General features: G+C 36.3%; 1 protein-coding gene across 5 annotated transcripts in view; it reads left to right on the top strand.

Annotated features, from left to right (window-relative positions):
* Positions 1–23,093, top strand: part of ARID4B (AT-rich interaction domain 4B) — a 92,400-nt gene that overhangs the window by 28,920 nt on the left and 40,387 nt on the right. For 4 of the 5 annotated variants that reach the window (XM_065833768.2, XM_065833771.2, XM_065833769.2 and 1 more), the window contains exons 3-9: positions 4,405–4,515; positions 9,101–9,166; positions 10,119–10,209; positions 14,648–14,727; positions 17,064–17,155; positions 19,383–19,521; positions 23,000–23,079. In XM_065833768.2, the coding sequence (XP_065689840.2) occupies positions 4,405–4,515; positions 9,101–9,166; positions 10,119–10,209; positions 14,648–14,727; positions 17,064–17,155; positions 19,383–19,521; positions 23,000–23,079 (659 nt within the window). The remainder of the gene's footprint in view (positions 1–4,404; positions 4,516–9,100; positions 9,167–10,118; positions 10,210–14,647; positions 14,728–17,063; positions 17,156–19,382; positions 19,522–22,999; positions 23,080–23,093) is intronic. The other variant, XM_071806280.1, reaches the window with a different exon arrangement.

Consider the following 23,093-nt stretch of genomic DNA (forward strand, 5'->3'; position numbering starts at 1 on the left):
GGCTCCTCCTCTTAAAGAGGCAGGGCCCGCCGAGGGGTGGCCGCACCAGCGCAGCACCGGTGCCCTGCGGCGTGGAGAAAGGCTCCCGGAGAAACGCTGGTGCCCGTCTGCTGTTCTGCCGTCCCCAAGGTGCTAAACAAAATCCCTTGGGCTTGGTTTTCCTCTGGCAGCTTTACTGAAGCTAGACCATTGAAGTGGCTGGCTGCAGTTCGTTGGGGAGCTGCTCAAACCACTGGTAACATTCAGCTTTCATTCAGTACTCAGCACCCCACTTAAGGAAATGCTGAGGAAGGTCTCAGTCTTGCCTCAGTTGTTTTCCAAAACAGCCCTTCCGTGCCCCCAGCCTGGCTGCAGCCTCACACACCGGGGGGAGGTGGTATGAGGCCTCAGATACAGCCCTCCACCAGTTCCATTTGGAGAAGGATGCCTGTCTTCCCTTGTCATCTAGCAGAACCTGCCCCCGTTCTGGTAGCCTGGCCTCAGTCATTAATACAAACAAAACAGAGATCCCTCATGTAAGCGCCTGGTTGGTGGGTGGTTTCAATGAGGACTGTAAATACCAGTCTGCTGCCAATAGTAAAAAGAAAATGCAAACTTAGACCTTCCCATTTCCTCTTTGTCTTTTAAAAGGCGTTCAGATGAGGTTCTTAGGGACATGGTTTAGCGCTAGAGTTAGGCTATGGTTGGACTCGATGATCCTGAGGGTGTCTTCCAGCTGAAACGATTCTGTGATCTGTGAACTGAAAGGTGTATGGAGAGACTATGGAGGCATAGAGACATGAAAAGAGAGGGAAGATCTGGGATGTGTGATGAAGCTGGTCTGAATGAAAAAAGTTCATGATCTCATTATAAATGAATGATGACACCTGTTAGGCATACTTTTCAGTTTTCCTCTCGAGGAAAAGTTTATTGATGGTTTTATGATATGGTGCTGAAAAGGTGATTCTTATCTACAAAGTGCAAGAGATTATGTTCAGATATAAAATGTAAATGCAAATTCAGATTACTATGTGTTTTAAAATAAAGTAGAGGCTGAAGCTGAGCCTGCAGCCCAGAGACCACAGATAGCAACATATGAGACTAGTAGAATAGCTGAAAATGAAGTCTTAAATAATTTTAAGTAGTTCAGTACTTTTTATTGTAGACTAATCCAACGTTGTGTCTCCTCCTTCCTCTTAAAGACCATTGCAGTACTTCTTGTTAAGATAATTTCAATATGCTTGTAATACCTTTTCCAAGATTCTGAATAATATTCTCAGATTTTAGCCACATTTTAACATACTGGTGTTTTTTGTTTGTTTGTTGTTGTTTGTTTGTTTGTTTTTTCTGGTAACTGGCACTGAAAAGCAAAGAATAAACCCAAATCCTGCCAGATCATTTCAAAATTAAATAAGCAAAGATCTATTCACTTTCAGTGTAAAGATGTCTATTAAATGACGTAAGCACAAAGCAGAGAAGGGATAACAGAAAGGTAAAAATAGCTGTATACTTATTTTTAATCTCTATTTAATTTTGGTGGAATTGAATAAAACCTGCATGAGAACAGGTGACTCATTTAAAGTTGGTGAAAATGACAAAATAGTGGTAAGGATTATCTGAAGTTAATGCCAGACTTTGATCATTACTGTTTACTTTTGTAGTTTGCATTCTGTATGATGCATCATATCTTGCTAGTTGTTTTAACTTACCACTTTCAGCTGATACTACCAGTAAGAATGAGGGAAGCATTCTGAAAATCTCAGTTAAGTGATTTTGGAGAAAAAACCCACATAATTTGTGTTTCAATGGAATAATGAAATTGCAGAAAAATTTCCTGTGTGTATCCACTGAAGATTTCACATGGTTATTTTAGAATGTCTAGCGAGTCATAGTGGTAATTTAAGAAATGCATTTCATTGCTATAAATTTTCCTCTCAAAAGCCACTCTAGTAGCTGTGTTTTTAGTAGACATACCTACAGTGGTAAGCAAATGGTACATATGTGTACTATTCATTGAAATTACTCTATTTACAATGGTAAATATTAACTAATTCCAGTGAAAGGAGTTAGCTATTGTAAAAGGAACTTTGGGAGGATTGAAATTAACGTGTGGTAGTAACAGAAATAAATTCTTACAGGTGTTTGTTCTTCAAATGAATATTCTTTTTGGATGAACCCTATAAAAATAAGCCAGAGTAGTGGTAAAGTGGTCACTAATATTGGTGATTATGCTCTTAATAAGAGTTTTAAACCCTGTTTTAAAGTTTAATTGTTGACTTGCCTATTCCTCTGCTGTAGACTTCCAAACAAAGACCAGAGCCTCCGATTGTCTTGGTTCCCACCATCGTAGAACTTATTTTTTTTTAGTTAATGTCCAGTAGTAGTGAAGAAAAAGCATTCTTTATTGTCTGTGAGTTAACATTATGAGTTGGTCTTTGAGATAATTTATTTGGCTGTATAGGGAAGTGTAGACTGATACTGACACAACCAGCTCTTCAAGTGTTTGTTTATAGAATTCTGACTATGTGCATCTGTGTGGACCCACCTGGGATCTCTCTGCCTTGTTGAAGTAATCTCAATACTCCATTATATCTTTAAAGTTTAGAAGATCAACTGACATGGAATACTATCATCATTGTAGTAGTTTCTTCACTAAAGAGCTGGAAAGAGCAGTAGGGATTCCTCCTCTCTTAGAGCTTTACTGACTTTGCAACAGAATACTTCACTTCTTGCCCCTGTTCAGATTTATATTTTGCAAAGCAGCCACTACTTAGTACACTCTACTGAGAGTACTAAGCAAAACTCGGTTTATCACCGAGTCCCTGTTTCAGCATAATTTCAAGTGGAGAAAAGCGTTGCAGCCTGCCTTGAAGGCAAGTACGTTTACACTGTTAGACAAGCAAGAAGGGAATGAATTTCAGAATCCCAACCCTCTTAACAGATACCTCATTAGTTGAGTTTTATTAAGTCTGGAATACAAATGGGTATATGTTCATGGATATACTGCGAACAGAGTAGTATATCCTACTACGCTGCATGCAGTTACGCATCATGCATGCAGGGAGAGAGAGAGAGAGGAATTAATTAGAGCATTTGTGCTTCTGATGATCCTAAGTGCAGATTGATAACAGTTTTCTGGTACTCTGAAATATATTCTGTTACTTGAAAATGAGAGCCAGACTCGGACAGGGTCAAGGTAAAAGTATCATTAATAGGGAGTTAACACTGTAGCATCTCGTGTCTCTCAATTTCAAGTTCTGCAGAACTTAAATTTCTGAAAAATCATGCACTGAAACACTTGAGTACATATTCGCATGCCTTTACTTGTGATGTATTGGAGTTGAAAACAGCCAGTGGAAGTTACGTGATGCTGGATGCAAGCACATCAGCATCAAATAGTAGCTCTGAGATCTGTGAAGGAGATTATAGGCTACCCACAGAGAGCCTGGATGTGCCAGAGTTGCCTCTTGTAAACTGTCTGAATCCTCAGGGTGCGGAAACATGATATGAGCTGAGACAAGGGCTTAGATTCTCTTCGCATCTCTTATTTGGGTCTGCATGGAGGCGTGCAGCTCTTGGAAACGTGCCTCACTCCTGTTGCTTGTCACCTTCTACCTTCTCTCTTCTGACCAGCATTCTATGAATTGATAGTGAGGTGGTGCAGTCATTTAGAATCTCCTCCTCCGTATTACACTAGGAGAGGTTGTGTGAGAGAAGGTAGATCTCCTTTGAAGGAATAGAGCCTTCATGAGCTCACTCTGCGTACTAATTGGACTCATGTTGTCCTCCTACCTTCAAACTCATTTACTTCCCTCTTCTATTTCTTTTTGCCCTGTTAGGGTGTCACCTGTTCCTCTGTGGCTCATTACAGAACCTTGTCTTTTTTGGAACGTTTCACCTTCATTGTGTATTTATCCTTTATCTGACTGTACTCTGCCCTTGGGGCTGCTTTCCTGGTGAGCACCCACCTATATGTTTACTTTGTTCAAAAGTGAAAAAGCAAGTCTCTTCAGAGTTCTAGTTACTAATGAAAAATGAGCTGTAATTTTTTGAGGGAAATAAACACCTATGTATTCAAGAGATTCAGGTCTTGAGGCAGTTAAATGAGAAAGCAGAACACTTGTTTGGCCTTCACTGTTGCAGCAGAACTGGTCATCTGCTGTGTCTTCAGATGGTGCAGAGGTTGGAGGCTTATGTAGTGCTTGTTGCAGACAGCTGTGGTATCAGTTTATTATATTTATGGTAGTCATTTTATGAGCTTGGTATTGTGTTCTGTGTTTCTGCTGCTATTATATACATATGCTGTCAGGTTAAGTTTTATTGGGCTGTTGTGTAACACTCTTTCCACAAAAGCTGGTGAGACCACAACAGCTATATTGCCGGTGGCCAGTAATTAAAAACTAGTTGTTTCTCTTTCTGTTCCAGGCCATTGATGAGCCTCCCTATCTCACAGTGGGCACTGATGTGAGTGCAAAGTATAGAGGAGCCTTCTGTGAAGCGAAGATCAAGACAGCAAAAAGACTTGTCAAAGTCAAGGTATGTGGTTTTTCTGCAAACACTTCTTGGAGGTAAAAAAAATCATCAATGTTAAATAGCACAATGTGAAACTTCTTTATAGTCTCAAGACAACTGAGAGACTGTCCTTTCTTTGGAGTAGTAATTGGTCAGAATATAACAAATGTAGGCTTATGTATTAGAGTATGTTATCGGAAAGTAGGTTTGATATGGTTTATTTTATTTCAGTAGGACAGGTCACTGACATTTAGCAGTGGCAACTAGATAATGCTTCAGGAATAGGATGGAACCCTGCTGTCTTCCAAGAAAGACCTGGCATATTGAGTCCTGCAGAATAGCAAGCAAGGGATCTCATCTAATCTTTATGATGACTAGTTAATGACTGAATGAATCAATGTGAGCCACGTGCAGTACAAATAAAAATTGTAGAGAGGGAATACAAGATCCTTGTACATTTAAAGAGTAATTTCTAGAAATAAAAAGAACAATGTTTGGGTTTGGTTTTATTATATAGTAAGTTGATACTGCAAAATGGCCTTATATTTCCATTTGGATAGTATTGCCCTCAAAGCTTCTAATCTGGGAGCAGGTACTATTTTTTTTTGCTCTACCTTTTAACTTCATACAGAAATATAACAGAGCAAGGATCAAAAGCACTTAGGAAAAATAAATCAGATTGCTCTGCAACAGAGTTACAGTGGCAGAATATTTTTCTTATATCTGCTGTAAATATAAGTGTGGATTGTGAGTGGCGATAACCTATTAAAGAGCCTCCATTGTAAACTGTCATGCATTGTTTGAATCTGCTCTCATGCTATGGCTGATTTTTGCCTATAGTATGCATGAGCAAGAGGGCAGACCATCTCCAAAAGTCCTGTTGGGAAGGACTATTGTCACTTATTTGATAACAGTGTTAACTATAATCAGAAGTTTTTAGTCGTTCATCTGATATCTTTAAAAACCTTTAGAGTAAATGAGTGATCTTTTAATTTCATTAGTCATAATTCTTCACAGCATCAGCTGGTCTATGCTTTACAGCACCATTGAGTTAAGTGACTAAATATTGGTATTTAAGCTGTTAAGTATCAGTATTTAAGTACAGTAATTGTGTTGTGCCTAGATCAGTGAAGTCTTAACTCCTTTCTGCTCTTTACAGGGCTTTCAGCTCACCATCTTAGATGGCCACTTGCACTTATTAATGAATAAATATGTTCTTACGGGTTTATTACTTGCAGTTTGGTGACCGCAATAATTTGATCTTGAAATGAAATGAAATAGAATTTTTACTGTGTTCGTGGAGGCTGTTCCTAAAGCCCCGTGGATTCAAGTTTGTGCGTGTGTGTCTTTGCTGTTAATGTATAGATTAGGGCAGTTAAGCGTCAGTACTGTTGTTGCTTTGTAAAGTAATGTGATTTGTGGTAGAGATTTTTTTGTGTGTGTGAGTGCAGTAACAATATCCATTTACATTGTCTTTCTTCCACCTGGAACATGTATCAGTGACATCTTGATTTACCCTAAAAATCTTTTCAGTGATTTGTGGCACATGCAGACTTTCCCCAGCTTTAGCTCTAACCAGGGTTCTTATTATCAGCTGTACTGTGTGTGGAATTTTGGTAGTTTAGCTTCTGCATTTATTTTCCACTTGGTTAACAGTTTTTTCTGGCCCCAATATATTTTATGCCATAGTCTCTTAGAACTACTAGAGGGAAATGAAAGTCAGTTCACTTCATAACATCAATCTTAGTTTGAAGCTTTCATTTAAGTTTTGTAACTAGATGCTCTGTTGAGAAAGGAGGATGGCAACGTAATTTTTTCAATATGGAGTATGTAATCTACAGGCAAGTAAATTACATTTAATTGCATCTCCTTTTATTTGTTTTCGCCTTCTGTTTAATTCTGCTTCGTAGAATATTTTGAGAGATATCTTCATAACAGCTTTTCCATCACCAGTGTATTTTAAGAACTTTTCAATTTAATGCCAGTGCTATTTATTATTTCAATATCAATAGGTACCGTATTTCACAGTTTACCAGTCTTTGGCAAGTTCTGTACATGGTGCAGAATTTTACATTAACGATGTAACTGCATTTCACACTTTGTCATGGGAAGCAGTAAAACTTAAGATTTGCCTGGACTTGTGAAAAATGTTGAAGGCAGTACAAATTTGACTGAAGGGCAAGACTTTCAGTGTTAGAAGAATGGTAGTCCACTTCATAGAGAGAGCTATTTAAGCCAGTTTATTTTGATGGTATGTACTAAAACAATTAGCATCATCATCCACACTCACTTGCATTTGGGCATCCAGCACGGAAGTTTCAGAATAAACTGTTTCTGTGTAGGTCTTTGTTGAACAGAAACTAATGAAGCATCTGCTGTATAGAGGCTACCAGGACTGTCTTTCCCGGATGGTGAAGAAGAGATTCCAACTGAATCTAAACAGGTTGATGATGTGATGAATGTCTTAGTCTTTTTCCTGAGACAGACAGAAAGGATCCATACTGACAAGTACTACAGGAATGAAATCCCACCCTAACAAATGCTGACATCAGTTTTTTCAGCTTAAAGAAAGACCAGTGGTGTCACATTTAGTTTGGAGTTTGAATATTTCTGTTAATAACCGGTATTTTTTAGTACGTGTGAGTATCTCATGAAGTAAAACCTGTTGGGATCAAAAATCTTGTCCTCAAAAAGTCAAAGTCCCAAGGCATCTTTAAAAAAACCCAAAACAAAACAACATTCTGGAATACACAAGAACAATTTGCTTTATTTACCTTTCATCATAAAACGCCGTGGCTGGCTCATGGTTTTGAATAGAATCTCTTTTTACTGTAAAATATATTTAAGATAATTACAGATAGCAAATAAAATCAGATGTGTCTAAATCAGAATTGATATATTGAATATTTCACAGGACCACAGGTTTGAGATTACTTTGCATCTGAATGAAACTTTTGATTTCTAGATAAATCCCCCAAAAAAGAGGAATGAATACCTGTATCTGTCAGGCTGCAGTTCAGAAGGGTATAGTCTTTGCTTAGTTAATTCCTGGCTTGAATCCTTTGGCTTTCAGGTTACAAAGTATGATTTTCTCTGTCTAGTGGACAGAAAGTATTTGCCATAAGAAGGTGGGATGACGCAGCTCTGCAAAGACCATTTTTTCACAACAGTATGTATTGCTGTGGTTCTAACAGAAGCTGGACAAGATGACTATTTCATGAAGTAGCACCTGGAAGGCAGTAAAACATTTTGGCACATTTCTTTTCTAATTAACCAGTCAAGGTAGGCTCTCATTAGTCCTGGTTGTAGGTGCTGTTCTCAGCTGTTTGCTTCTTTCAAGATTTTCAAAACTCCTTAAACTCTCCTCCTGGGAAGGCTGAGTAGGAGCATTGGTGTTAGAGGACACTGTTGTTCTGAAGGAAAATTTGCTATTGCTATGGAGAAACTCAACAATAGTGAGAACAGAACTTTGGGTACAGTCACAAACCAAGTCCTCAGATTTAATGTAGGATTGTTGTAGTTGAGGGTTAGTATTACACAACTGAATCTCATGTTACATTCTTAGTTATTGTGAATACAAAATAAAACATTGTATACCCAGTGAGTGTGTTCTGGTGAATATTAGAACATGAGTTGTGTCTGTTAATAAAATGTACTTATGTACATAAAACGTAATGCCAAAATTTTCTCAGTTTCCATGAATTTTAAAACCAGAGTGGAAATACAACTTCAGGTGTAATTAATAGGAGGATTCTGTGATTTTTCAGTTTGACCAAGTTGATTTTGAGTAAAATGAAATGAATGGTGGGTATCTGTAGCATCTTTGAATTTCCAGACTTTTTTTTTTAATTTCCAGACCTTTTTTTTTTTTTTTTCCTGAGGACAGCATGTGTAGGATTAAAGACACAGCCAATGACATGGGAAAATACCTTGGAAATACTTAGAAGATTTACTTACTCTGGTTTTGAAAGAATAAAAAGTTAGCTGCCTGTATGCTTGCTTCCAGTTAACTAGCAACATGTAGGGCTAGGCTGACGTTAACTGAAAGGCTATTTGGGTTGTTCATTTTGTTGAGGTGACAGCTGTGTCCTGTACTCTTTTTGTGCAAGTCTTTCAACTGTGAGTGAGGGAAATGAACTTTTACCAGCAAAAGCAAAAGAGAACATGATATGAGGTTAGATATAGGTGCTAGACCAGTTTGATTTCAGATCACTGAAATATAAATGTTTCTTAACAAATATTTATGCTCATAACTCTTGAATATTTCTCCTTTCTTGATGTGGTACTAGCACAGTGCAATTAATATTATTAAGAGAACTGCACAGGTCATTTTGAGCCTTTAAACATTGTTGGTAAATTATTGTTTGTCGCTTCCTTTAGAGTTAATGATACTATTCTGAAAAATAAAAGAATATTTTAGAAGTTTTGACCACCAAGAAATTGTCTCCTCATATTTCTGAAATACATGAATGAAATATGGTTTTCAGCAAGTGGAAAGGCTATAGGGATTAACTGTAAAATGAGAGTGAAGAGAAGGGCTATTGACATTTGCATGTGCTTATGCTGCTCAATTGTATCAAGTGATTGTCAGTTGAATTATATTTTTTAGGTAACTTTCAGACATGATTCTTCGACAGTGGAAGTGCAGGATGACCACATAAAGGGTCCCTTAAAGGTAAGAAATTTGTTTTATATTTGGTAACACTTTGAAAAGCTTTCTTTTTCAGTATTTGACATGTGTCTATATGCAGTATGTGGTGAAACTGGAAGGTTCAATTTATTACACAAGCCACATAGGATCATGAGGCATAAAAGTTAATGCTCCAGAGCTAGAGTTAGTATAGTCTACATGTTAACTTCTTTCTTTGTAATTAAAGGGGATGCAGGCTACAGGCTGATGCAAGCCTCTTTGTTCTTTTTGGCCTTAAAGCCAAAAAGAGTTTGGTTGGCTCTGATTTTTAGTCACTGTTGCTTTGGAAAACTCAGCTGAAGCATTTGATGGCAAGCTCTTATACAAGAGAATTACATCACTCAGATTGGTTCTTGTTCCCCACCTGCTGGCAGGAAATAATCAGCTCAGTTAGTTGGCTTATTTTAGAAGAATGAAAAAGAGTTTTGAGAGATACAGGTATATTCAAGTGAAACTGGAAAAGTATGGTATATATAATGTAGAAATAGGTTAGGAATTAACTCTCTTTGCTATTGGGGTTGTTGAGTCTGGAGAAGAAAAGGCTTCAGGGAGACCTTATAGCAGCCTTCCAGTACTTAAAGGATGATGAAGAGGGGCTTTTTACAAGTGCATGTAGTGACAGGACAAGAAATATAATGACCTTAAACAGGAAGAAGGAAGGTTTATATTATATAGAAAAAATAAATTCTTCACCACGAAGATTGTGAGGCACTGGAACAGGCTGTCCAGAGAAGCTGTGAATGCCCCGTCCCTGGCAGTGTTCAAGGCCAGGCTGGTTGGGGCTTTGAGCAACCCGCCCATGGTGGAATGGTTAGAACTAGATGATCTTTAAGGTCTCTTCCACTCCAAACCATTTCATGATTCTATAAATACAAAAGTGTTAACTTCATTGCCTGTTGTGGAAGCTCTCCAGTGCTAAGTGGCTTTTGTATTTTAGGTGGGAACTGTTGTGGAAGTGAAGAATCCGGATGGAACTTACCAGGAAGCAGTAATCAACAAATTAACAGATGCAAGTTGGTACACTGTAGGTAAGAGAAACAGTTATGTATTTGAATAAAACTCATGGCTTAAACCTGTGACGTGGACATGTCTTAAAGATGGTAAGAGATATTTCTTTAGATGTTTAGGTATTCGAAGTTTGTATTAAAAACCAAAGAAAATCCCTCAGACACATACACAACTTCCACACAAACAAAAAACCACAAACCAAAACAAACCAAACACACACACAAAAAACCCCCACCTAAACTTCTTAGTTTGGGTTTTTATAAGAAAATGTACCCATCACAAAGTGAAAATGGGACCCCAAATAAAACCTAGTGAATTGCTCTCTAATTGGTAACTGCTTCTTAGATACTGTTAAATATTCTGAAGCAAAGTATGCTGTCATACTTCCTTAAAAAAGGAAAACAAGTGCCTTTAAAACACAAGTTGCAATGATTTTTTTCCCTACTCTGACTTAGCCCTGATAACAGCTGCAGTAAAAACAGACATAGCTTTTTTTCCAAAAATGTCTTTTCTTGTTTGTTTCACATATTTTCCAATGGGACGTTTCGGACTTCAGATGATGTATCCACATGCCCACAAGCAAATATAGCATTTTTTTTCCTTTAAATTTTTTTAAAGGCTTGATGTACATGGGTTTACTCTTTTAGTAGTAGATCAATCTGTCTTGGGCAAAACTGATCAACTGTAGAAGGATAACGTATATTTCATCTGTGCACTGGTACTCCTAAAAGTATTACAGGAAATTTATTGATTCTTGAGAAACTACATATTCTTTTCCTTGGCAGATAACTGGGACATGGGAAGATGAAGACCAGGTCTTGAAAGAACCTCAGCAAGAGTTAGTTGTTTTGAGATGTTAAGGGTTGTTATTGATGAAGTGATGTTGAACAACTAGGGAAAGACTAACTTTGCGTCATCATAGTCCTTTTAGAAAGGAGTAGAGCTGTAAGTTTAAATAAGACCTTCCAGATAAGTGCTGCAGAAAATTTATCTGTTTTCTTGTTGGAGAAGTAGAATGTATGAGTAGAGGAGAGACCAGGTTAGGATGGGGTGAAGTGTGAGGTACAAAGACAAGGCTTAACATTATAGATGGTGTTTTGTAATTAATATAGCAGTGGATCAGGTATGAGAACTCTTAAGAGCTAAATGGTATAGCTGGTGTTGGAACTATGTTTTATGTATATGTTTATGCTACTGAGAAAGCATGAGGTTAGCAGTTCAGCAAGAATAATAAGAGTCTGTGCAGATTAAATTTTGAAGGTGTCACGGAGTTGCAATCTGCAAACCAAAACAGACGTCTGTCAAAAATGCTGAACTTGAGAAGTAGGAAGAGATGTAAGAGTTAAGACTGAAAACTATATTTTGTAGATAAAAGTAGACAAAAGCACGTTGACCTTCCAGAATCAGTAAAAAAAGCACAGCTGCTGGCTGCGTAATGTACTTTGAGAAGTGACTCTAGCAGTGGATGGTTAGAATAATCTTTGTCAGGAGAGTTAGTGAAATGAGACTGAAATTATCTTTACAGACAGTGACGACTTTGTAGATCTCAGTGAAAGTCCTGTTTCAAGGGATAGTTGCCATTTTCAGAATGCGATTTCACAATTAGCACACATCTCAGCCAGCAGTTAGCTGGTGTTGTTTTAGCACTTGTTGAGAAGTATCTGATTACTTGAACTGTTAATGATTTTGTTAATAAAATTACTATGATTTGGTCAAAAACTTTGTGAAGGGACAGATCTGAAATAGTACCTTGCCAGAAGTTGTTACTTATGACCATTTATGCTACCGTAGCAGTAGCACGTAGAATTTAGAGGAATAACCATTTTGGAGCTTCTTGAGAGCACTTTTAAACACTGAAGTATGGGCAAGGTTACTTTAAGAGGTCTGTGTCTGTCTTATATTCATACCATGTTGTCTGAACAGAAATTGTTCATCAATTTGTTTATGTCTTTTTTGGTGCTACTACTTTCTTACCAAAGGAAGATAGGAGCTAAGCTAAACAACAAAAAAAACCCAACAAAAACAACCCACCAAAAACCCACAACAAAACAAACAAACAAACCCTGCCAGACACTTCAAAACTTCAACTGACATAGCTTTTGAAAATTGGACTACCACAGTTACATAAATACATGGAGTGTCCTTAGTTTTTGCCTGTCCTATGAAAATTCCTCAAAAATCTCAAGGTATTACAATCCTGGTAACTAGATACTGTTTCATCATGCATATAAATGTATCTTTAGAAAGTTCAAGTGATATTCTTCACATTTAACTCTGTGTTTACTGTGAGGAAAAAAAATAACATGGGATTGTTTGCTTTACTGAAAATGCAGAATTTGGCATGTTCAAAAGTAGTCTTATCCCCTTCCAGCCTTTTTTTTTTTGTCATTACGTTTCTTTTTCTCAGAATTCAAACTGGTTTTATTTGCATTGAATTGCCTTTAAGTTGCCTCTTTTTTCCTTTTCCTTGCAATTTCGGAATAGGTGTTTTAAATGCATTACACTACTGTATGTCTGCTAAATATATTGTTTAGAAGATGTTCTTTTCAATCACAGTGTTGTATGCATTACAGCCATATGTGCTGTTCTGGCCACACAAGTCTTTCAGGGAGGTGAACCTTTTCCTTTAGTGTATTCATGTTATGGAACAAGATTAAGAATTCCTCTGGCAGGGAAGAGGCCACAAGCAGATTACCACATAGGATACATAATGTGACTACCTGCCCAGCTCTAAATAGGTTTACCTCTGTTGTAGTCAGCTTATCCCTTGAAGTGAATAGATTATTTTTTTTATCTCTCATTATGTAAGGAGACTGTTATGTTAATTAGCACAAACTAAATTAGGAACGTGCTCCCTTCACTTAACCACGGGAGGGCTTAATTATATGTTGACCATTTGAGATGCAGCTGCAAACCTGTGTGTTTTCTTGTGCAGTTCTTGCTCTTCATACTTTTCAATAAATTTTGAAGTGGCAAATGTGCATCTATAACTGATATGTTATCACTAAACAGTACTTAACAATTACTGTAGTATAAAACACAGACTGGGGAATGGTAGTTGCAAGGGGAATTTTGTTAATCATTAGTACTGAATTTTGTATGGGGATGAAAAATTCACAGAACTAGGTAAAAGTTACTTTCATATCAAATAAATACTAATCAAGAATATTTATGTACCTTGTTGCTTCTGTATGTTTTTATTTATCTTAGTAAAAATTAAAAATAGGAGTATAGTGTCCACTATTTGAAAGCCAAATGTGGCTGAAAATTAATCTCTTTAATCTTGCCAGGCATCTTTTGCCAGTTGACAGCCATTCTCCTAACACTGTTACTTTGACTGTTGTTTGTGAAAGTGATTACATGTTCTTAGTTTTCTAACACATGATTTAATTCTAATGAGACTGACAGAATTGGGCTTGGCAGTACTGTTGATGGGCAGAAGATCTGAATTAAGGCGAAAGAAACATGTTAAGAAATTGCTGCAATTTTTGACTTTTAATGTAATATTTTAATCTGATTTTGGGAGTGTTTCCATGCTCACAAAAGTCTTCAAGATCACTGCAGTATAGAGACAAGAATATAATTGTTATCCCTGTTGGGGAGAGGGTCGGTTCTTGTCTCGCTGGATGGTACAAACATAGCCGAAGAGTTAAAACTTGTCACCAAGTTGTCATCAGTTAAGTACCTGTAGAAGATTTGGCAAAAGCTTACTTTTTATATGACCAATTTTATCAGCTTCTGAAGATCCTGCCTTGAATGTGTGCAGTGCATGTTAGGACTGAGAAGGATAAAGTATGTACCTGAAGGCAACTGTATTATATGAACTTGTTTCCAGTTAAACCAGTGATAGCAGAGGTGGCAGAAAGTCTAGAAACCAGGAGCTCCCCAGTTTTCTCTCCAGAGCTGTTTTTTTTGATTGCCTGCATTTTGACAGTTGTCATTTTCCTTAGGCTGATACAGCTCTTGTTTTCTAGCGCAAATGAATATCAGTAGTGAAAGATGTTGAACTTTGATATAACATTAAACTGTGACTTTTTTCTTAAAATAGCCATCTGTTTCTCCATAGTAATCATAGCTTCCATTTGAATATTGTGCAAGTTCTGGAATAAAGTTCTGTAAAAATTGAAAATACTTGAAGAATGGTTTCTCAGTCCTAGCTTGCATTACTTTTTAATTCTGTGTCGTGATCCATGAATTGTCTGCTCAGCTACTCATTACTTAAGATTACATTTAACATATGCAAGCATGGAGTAGCTGTGGTGAGACAGCAACTTATTTGGCTATGCAGCAGTATCCAGGTGTAGCTTTTTTTTTTTTAAGGAGACTGGCTACAGGAATATATGTCTAGTTCTTTCTGACATGTAAATCAATCACTTGACTAATATACTGATCTAAATATATAAATATATAAAATCTTTTTCTTTTTTTCTTGCCTCACTTCTTCTTACCTGTTGACAGTATTTGATGATGGTGATGAGAAGACTCTTCGACGCTCTTCCCTGTGTTTAAAAGGAGAAAGACATTTTGCTGAAAGCGAGGTAGTTGAATAATTTTTGTATGATAACTTTTTATTTAGAAAAAATTGAAAGTGAAATTTTTATTGCCTCGGTCTTCAGTATGTTATGTACATCCATGCTACTAAACACGTGGATTATGTAAAATGCAGTCCACAGGGTCTGACTTACTCTTTCTTTAAATCAAGAAATACAATTAAATTTCACCAAATCGTGTAAGTTAAGAAACGAAACCAACATTTCATATTTTTCACTTTTATATTATTAATGGTCCACAGATTGTAGATCACACAAAAAAAAACTATGATCACAAAACTACTTTGCTTTATACAAAAAACTATCTGTAAGTATTAATTGGAAAAAAAAGATCTAAATATAGTGGGTGAAAAAATAATGTACGTCTTTGAACATAGTTAAGTTCTACTGGATTTTAGGTAGATGATGAAATGTAATTTGTATTAGCTGATAAACTTGAAAGATCCGTTCTTTTATTTTAAATGGCATATTAGAAGTTGCTGTTACCTGTTAATTTTAGGACAGTTATCAGTATTTTGAAGCTGGTTCATGTCTTAAAAGTGACTTGCATATTAAAGCATGCAGACAATTGTAGAAATTTCAAGCAGCTAAAATTTCAGAATTAAGGTTATTCCTTCTTATTATGTAAGACAATCTGGACTGATGGGCACATTTATGTAAATATGTTAACTTATTAGAAAGCTATTGAAAATAGTGTGTGTTTTTTTTTTCTCTGCATAAATATGCTTTATTATTGTAGTCAGCTGATCCTACTGCCTGCCTGCTCCATTCTTGTGAAGGTTCAGGTACCTTCTAGAATTCTAACTCAGAATTAAACACATGTAAAGAAGAGGGCCTAACTAGATTCCTAAATCTGGATTCACATATAAGTGCCATAATTTTAAGGGTTGTGGTGTTCCTTTGATTAGCTCTCTGTTGTTAATGATCAACACTCCTGAAAATTAGACTGCTTCTATTCCATAAATACTATTTTAAGATGGTTTCAATAGTATTACTTTATAGTAAGCAGATTGAAAACTTTAGTCTCTATATATTGCTTTGCAACCCATTTGCCTGAACAAGAGTGATTTCAGATTATTTTGTCAGACTCAAACCTTACATTCAGGTGACTGCTACTTTTTGTTTTATCATCATTCTCACTGTCTTAGCTTTTGATGTCTTCCCAAAAGTCACTGATACTCATTGTCACCAGCCCTCAATGAAACGCTTGTTGTGCATTTCTTGTAATTACCTCATGATTGCATAGCTACTCAGCAGGGAAAATTGCATCTCACATTTCTTTTGTAATTAGGTCAGTGCCACATGATTGTCTTGTTCTGATGTTGCTTTAGCTTCACCTCTGACTTCCCAAGTGTGACGGATCTTTTAGGGTATCCACCACACTCAGAAGTAATCATGCATTTACTTTAAGAATTTTAAAAGACAGTTTTATTGTCTCTGTGTTCAGTTCCATCTGACACAGAATACTTTTGAAATTCTTGGTTTTGTTTCAGACTTAAAAATTCATACATGGCTCAGAAGTGTAATTTAGAGGAGCATGTTTACTTTCGAAGGCTTTATGCCTTCTTTCAAAGAACAATAATAAGTGCCTTATACTAAAAACTGTGTGTACCAGGAGCATTCAAATCTGGAACAGTTATCATTTAAACAGATAACAGCAAGCTTAGAGAAAGAAGATACTGTATGTGCATGAAGTCCTTCTCTTGATGCTTTAACATTCTCCCTGGATGCAGAAAGTTTTTTCTCTCCCTCTCTTTTTGTTCTGATGCTAACATAGCATCAGTTTTCACCCTCTCAGTTATCAATATAACAACCTCTCTAAAATGGTTTTAGATTTTTTCTCTGCTATACCAAATTAAGAATTACTAACAAAAATACAATTAACTTGTTTGCTGCTGCACAGGGTATCCTGCAGTTTGATTTCATAGGGCACCAGTGTTCATTTTAAAGTAGGTGATTTGGTGTTTTGTTTAGTCTGATGGTTGGACAGGCAGAAAATACATCCTGTAGAGATGGAGTATCCCAGGTCAGCAGAACACCTGATGCCTAATTCTCTGTTTTTGAATGGTCCAAAGACAGGACTTACGGGAAGAATTTTCTATGTGTGTTGGACAAAAGTTAATTATTCAGAGGTGTGGAAAAAATGTTAGAAAAACAAACAAACACGTTACTCCGCTGTATGTCTCTATGTTTTTTTTTTGTAATTACAAAGTCTCTCTATTGACAAAAATTACTTTAACCAGATTATACAAATTTATGATTTGGAGTATAACTTACACCAGCTTTTTATGTATGTATGTTTATGGATTTTTTCATTTCAACAGACACTAGACCAGCTTCCACTCACAAATCCTGAACACTTTGGAACTCCTGTTATAGGAAAGAAGACAAACAGAGGAAGGAGATCCAATCATATGTAAGTTTAACATCTGTATATCTGTGCCATCTGTATTCAATTCTGAAGCTTTCAATGTACGTGGAATTTTTGTTTTGGTTTGGTTTTTTTTAGTTGCATGTTCAGACTTCTCTCATCCAAAAAACAGCTATATGAAAAGTATTGTTTAGCACTTAGATTGAAAGTCAGCTTTATGTGTATTGTATGCAAGAATTACAAGTCTTCATGTAATCAGTATTTTAAATAATACCAGGTATAGGCAAGAGGTTTTTTCTTGTTTTTGTTTTTTTAACTAAAAAAAAAAGAAAAGTGGTGTACCATGTGGAAATGTGTTGTTAAGCTATATTCAGAACGTTTTCTTTAGTAGAATATTAGTTTTATAAATGTGTTGTACTCAAACTAAAACTATTACAATGCAATCTTTGTCTAGCTGGCAGGAAGTCTTTGTAGATGGTACTAGAATCCTCATGTAGACCTTTGGTTTCTCATTAGGATCTGAAGGGCCTTTCTCATTAAAGTCTCTGAAGGGCTTTTAGAAATAGGTGAACAGTGTTATGGTTTGCAGCAGAGCTTTTTGATAGAAAACCAATAAGATTAGCAACTTGATTTCTTAGGTGCCAAAATTCTTGGTAGTTGTGATCTTAAAAAAACATGTTAAATACTCCAGGGATTGGTTTTTGTGAGTGTGGTGTTTTTTTTTTTTTTTGGTCTGTTTGGGGCCGAGGTGGGGGGTGATGTTTCTTTGGTTTGGTTTTAAAGTTTTGAGGTGGTAGTGGCTGGGGTGGGAAGGGAGTTTTCTTGCTTGGATTGTCTTCTCACACTCTTGTCTTTTAGATAGCTTGAAATAAATATTGTCCTGTATATATAGAGGTACTATAAATTTAGTAAATTACCTATTTGCTAATTTGTGATATATTGAAAGAAAAATATGGAAAAGCTGGCATATACCACAGAGTATGTGATTATATCATCCTTGGTGTCTTTGACTGGGTTGTTATTGTCTCTGTTTCCCTAAGTGTACACGACATTATCGTGACAGAAACAACAAACTTATCTTTAGCTTATGATTAATACCATTTGAACTGAGTAAAAAGACGAATTGCACAGATAATGGTATAACTGATCTAGATTGTAGTCTCTCTAAAATAGTCCTGTCTTTCTCCCTAGTCCTTGGTTTCTTTCTCTTCCCGCAAGAGATTCTCAAATCCCAGAAAGCAGCCTTGAAAGACTTTTCATACTGTATTTTAAAAGAAATCACTACGTTATTAAGGGGGGGGCAGGGCAAGGGAAAACAGTGCTTAATCAGCACTACAAATGATGATGTACAATTAAGGTGGGGAAATAGAATACAATAATTTACCTTAGACTGTAAATCAGTTGTCTTCTCTTACACAAATGCTAACTGTGAGTCTTCTGTGAATACTGAACCTTGTGCTCAAAAGTAGTTACGTGAAAAATGAAATATGGCTTTTAAAATTCTACTTGTTGTGCTCATTGAATACACTGTGTATTTTCTGATGATTAACCTTCAAAGTGACTAGTAAAATGTAAGTAAAATACGTGTGCTGATTTTTTTTTTTTTTCATCAGTTGCAGGTAATTTTAGTTGGAGTAGTTTTGTACGTGTTCCATGTGGTTAAAACTAAGTACAACTTTGTACTGGAACAGTCAGAACAATGAACCAGAACTGTTTTTCATCAAAATGCATTTGCAACTTTGCTCATCTACTCGCATTCAAATACTTCATTCAATGCGAAACTGAAACAGTCGTTGAAAAGGTTCACTGCACATCTTTAAAGAACTGTTTCAGAATAAAATAGCCAACTTTATATCTTTGCTATTCATCTTCATAGCTGATTTTACATCTACGGAGATTCGTCCTTTCTCAAAAATAGCTTTTTATTCTGCATGGCTGTTTAAGCATAGAGAGATGAAGAGGAAAACAAGACAGTTTAGCTTAATGTTGGTCCAAAACTACAACTGCAGCAGTATTTTTGAACAGTGGATGGCGGTGTTTTGTTTGGTTTTTGCTAATGTTACATGTAGATGTGTGTTTCTGAGTTTGTAATGTTTGAGTTGTTATTATAACATCCTTACAAATACTTTAATTCGTTTTTGTCCTAAAACACTTAACAGGTAATTCAAGTCACTACTGTTATATGCCTCTTCAGCAATTACCTTTGGATCTCCTGCAGTTATAATAGGCGAGTTTTGAATAGTTGAGTTTTAAGTCTTTTTCTGTTGTTTAGTCCTGAAGAAGAATCTTCATCCTCTTCCAGCGATGAAGATGAAGATGACAGGAAACAAAGTGACGAGTTATTAGGAAAAGTTGTGTGTGTGGACTGCTTCAGTGTGGATAAAAAGAAAGCTCTGTGGTTTCCAGCCTTGGTAAGAGTTCCATCTTTATCTTAATTTTGTAAAGTTTCATTCATTTTCTAGGCACCAAAGAAAGGTGGGGTTTTTCAATTTTGATGGATTCATTTATTCTTTTATTAGAATTTACTATGTTCCTTCACAGTGGACTGAATAGTAATAGTCAAAGGAAATATTGTATATGTAAATACATTTGTTTAAAAAAGTGATTGCTAACATTCCAGATAGTCAGATCTCGCTGACCTAATTCCACCTCAAGAGTGTGTTTTAGTGCTGTTGAACTAAAATTTCAGGGCTTTATTCCTAGGCTATTGGGTGTCATTTTTCTGAACTAGCAAGTTTTATCAAGGAAGAAAATATAAAGAAGTGCAAAGAGAGAGAAAGTTTGGAGATTACATCTATACTATTTTTCTAGGTTCAGTATAAACACATTTGATGATAAAAATGAAATGCTTTTTCTTTGTTGCTATGGTGGGTAGTAGGGAATGGCCAATAAACTTCCTTTAAAATAACATTGTAGTCTTTTAGTACGAATATCATCTATCTTCCTTTATTTTGGTTTAAAGACACTCTTTAACAAATAAAATTCTACTAAAACATCACTGTTACTTGAAGGATTGCATATAGACTGACTTGTATGTTTGGAAATCAACACATTTCTATATGTGGTACCTTCTAGTACCATGCTTTTTTATTTTTATTTTGTTATTAATTGTAAATATTTGAATAATATCTCCCTGGTAATGGCTTTTGAAAAGATACCATACCGTAATATTTAACTCTTCTTAGTGTGTGCAATAGCTCTCAGTTGCAACTTTCTACTTGTCACCTCCTGCATCTTATAATGCAGTCCAGAGGCTTTCTAGCAGGACTTCTTTTGGAAACATTGGTGGGAGAGAATGAATCCTTGAAGTCTTTTTTACAAGGGAGAGGGCAGACTGTATGGCAAGGAGATATCATGTTAATGACAGATAGCTGGAAGAGATGTTTTCAGTAACAGACAAGGAAATAGGGCTATTTCTTTACTGAAAGCTGTCACCGAGATTGACGCAGCATCACCTGCCTCACAATTGCGCTCTGAGAAGCCATCAGTCAGACTGGCTTGAGCGGCTTTGTGTGAACCTGTTGGGTTGCTCACACGGAGGACAGACAGCAGTTTCCGTGGCAGCCTCTGGTGGGCATGAGTCTTGCATGTGACTGGTGTAGTGCTCCTCAGGATAGCTGTGGTCTGCCACATCTTAAAGATTAACTGAATTGTTGCTTATTCTCCCAAGGTATACCAAAGATACATGCTGTTATTTTTTTTGGCTTCCATTTGGAGATTGGAATAGCTCACTTCTCATAGAAAGCTTCCTGCAATGAATGAGAAGCAGTAGAGGGATAAAGTTTGAGGGTGGAGCTCATTAACTCTGAAATAGCTTATCCTAGATTAACTGTTATTTTAGTAATCAGGTTTATAGCTCTGCATATAAACATCATATTGCATTTAAACTAAAAGGTTGTGCCAAATAATAGATTTTCGTCACAAATAACTTTTTTTGGTTTTAAATCCCCTCTTCTGTAGTTATGCCTCTCCATTCTTCTATCTTGTAAGAAGGTTACCTCTACTATATCAACAAAGTAATTCTATCTTATTATTGATAAATTTGGCTTTAACTTTATATTATGCTAATTGTAATTCTGTGAGTGATGAAATGAAAATTCAGGTTTAATATGGTGAAGAATACGTATCCCAAAATAGAGGTCTAAGTTTTGTAAAAATTAGTTTGAGGACTCACTGATTGACTAAATTTTTTTAATTGTGAATGCATGGGTAGTGTTTTGTTTTGTGGGTTTGTTTTTTTTTTCCTTGGCTTTTTTTGGCGGGGAGTGGGTGGGTTTGAAAGCAATGGCTAACGGTAATTGTAAAAAGCCCTGGCACTTGCTCTTAATGTCAAAGATTGTGATTTAGTAAGTGTTACAGCATTGCTTAGTTAAAATGTGTACAAAAGGCTTTTGGAAGGTGCAGTGAGGAAATCTGCTTGCAACATTTTCAGAAAATTGAGTTTACATAGGATCATCTCTCTCATCCTGCTGTGACTCCAGTGGAGTTTGTTTTGCAAGGAAATTGAGAAAACTTGATTCAAGCAAAATTGATGTCGTGTTGCTTGAAATAAAGGCATTAGATCAGGTGGTGGTGTAAACTGTTTTCCAACCTCTGAATGGATTTCTTACTGCTGAGGTCTTGATACTTCTAGAAAACCAATAGCTAAAGCAAAAAGGGTCTTTTCCATCTTCAGAGAGCTAAGAGATTGCATTGGTCTGTTTCAAATAGGGGATGATAATCACTGTCCTCTACCTTGATATTAAAACACTGTTGCAAACTATATCTCAAGCTGCCTTTTGATTAGTAAATTGTGGATTTGTAAAGTAATTTCTTTGGAGACTGTAGAATGCATTGAATTTGGAGACTTACATTGTTAATTTTAATTTATTTCTTGAGAAGGATATTAGACTATGCTTTGTGATAGCAACTCTGTTTCCAAGTGAGTTGGAACTTTTGTCTTTACCCTTCTAAAATGCTATATGGCTGGTGATTTATGTAAGAGGAAAAAAAACCTTTTGTCCTATATTTGTGTGTTAAGGAGAAAAAATAGGACTGAAAGCAGTTGATGGAAGAGAGAAGAGGTGTTTATGAGGGCTAAATTAAGGCTACAGTCATTTACTGCTCTTTGGGGTTTTAGAACAGCTAGATTTTTCTTAACTTTCAGGGAACTACGCACATTGTGAGAGAAGAGAAATGAATGATGGAGAGGGTTGCTTTTCTGTTCTGTGACTCTGGAAATTATATATATATATATATTTTTTTTTAAATTAAATTCCTGAAGCTTTTTAATTAGTGACTTGTATACTGGTTTAACAAAACTTGAATAGCTTTTAAAATTGCAACAAATAATTAATATGTTGTCTCAGTGCTCGATTTGGTAAGTCTACTTCTTGAATTAAAGAACCTATCATAATACTTGTACTTGAGGCACTCTTCTCTCCTCGGTAGATAGAATAACTTACAAATCCTGCATTATAAAACTGCATTTTGTAAATCCCCTATGCCTTTGTTTTTGAAACTGTGTGTGATTGCATCCTTGGAATTTCTGGAAGTTTTTCAGAAGAGGTCTCTAAGTCAGGTGGCAGCATTTGGTGGAATTTCTGTCCTTTTAGGATGGGGAGTAGAATTAAGCTGTAGTGGCATGACAGGTACTTTTGTCAGAATTCTTTTCTTACTTCATGTCTCTGGCAGCAGCTGACAGTTCCATTCAGGAAGCGATCATGAACTTGTGCATTCAGTACTTTCAGGAGGTCATCACTCCTGTATTTTAAGGGATCTCAGTTGCTCTCATCTCGGTATTACTGAAGAGAGATGAATCCACAAGGTTTTTGAGAAGCATTGGTATATGCTATTACTCACTTGTTTTGCCTTTTTCTCTCTAAACTTGCATTTGTAATATCTTTGCAGGTGGTTTGTCCAGATTGTAGTGATGATATTGCAGTGAAAAAAGACAATATTCTCGTTCGCTCTTTCAAGGATGGCAAATTGTGAGTAGGAATGT

This window comes from Patagioenas fasciata, chromosome 3 (genome assembly GCF_037038585.1).
Source record: "Patagioenas fasciata isolate bPatFas1 chromosome 3, bPatFas1.hap1, whole genome shotgun sequence".
Lineage (NCBI taxonomy): Eukaryota > Metazoa > Chordata > Aves > Columbiformes > Columbidae > Patagioenas > Patagioenas fasciata.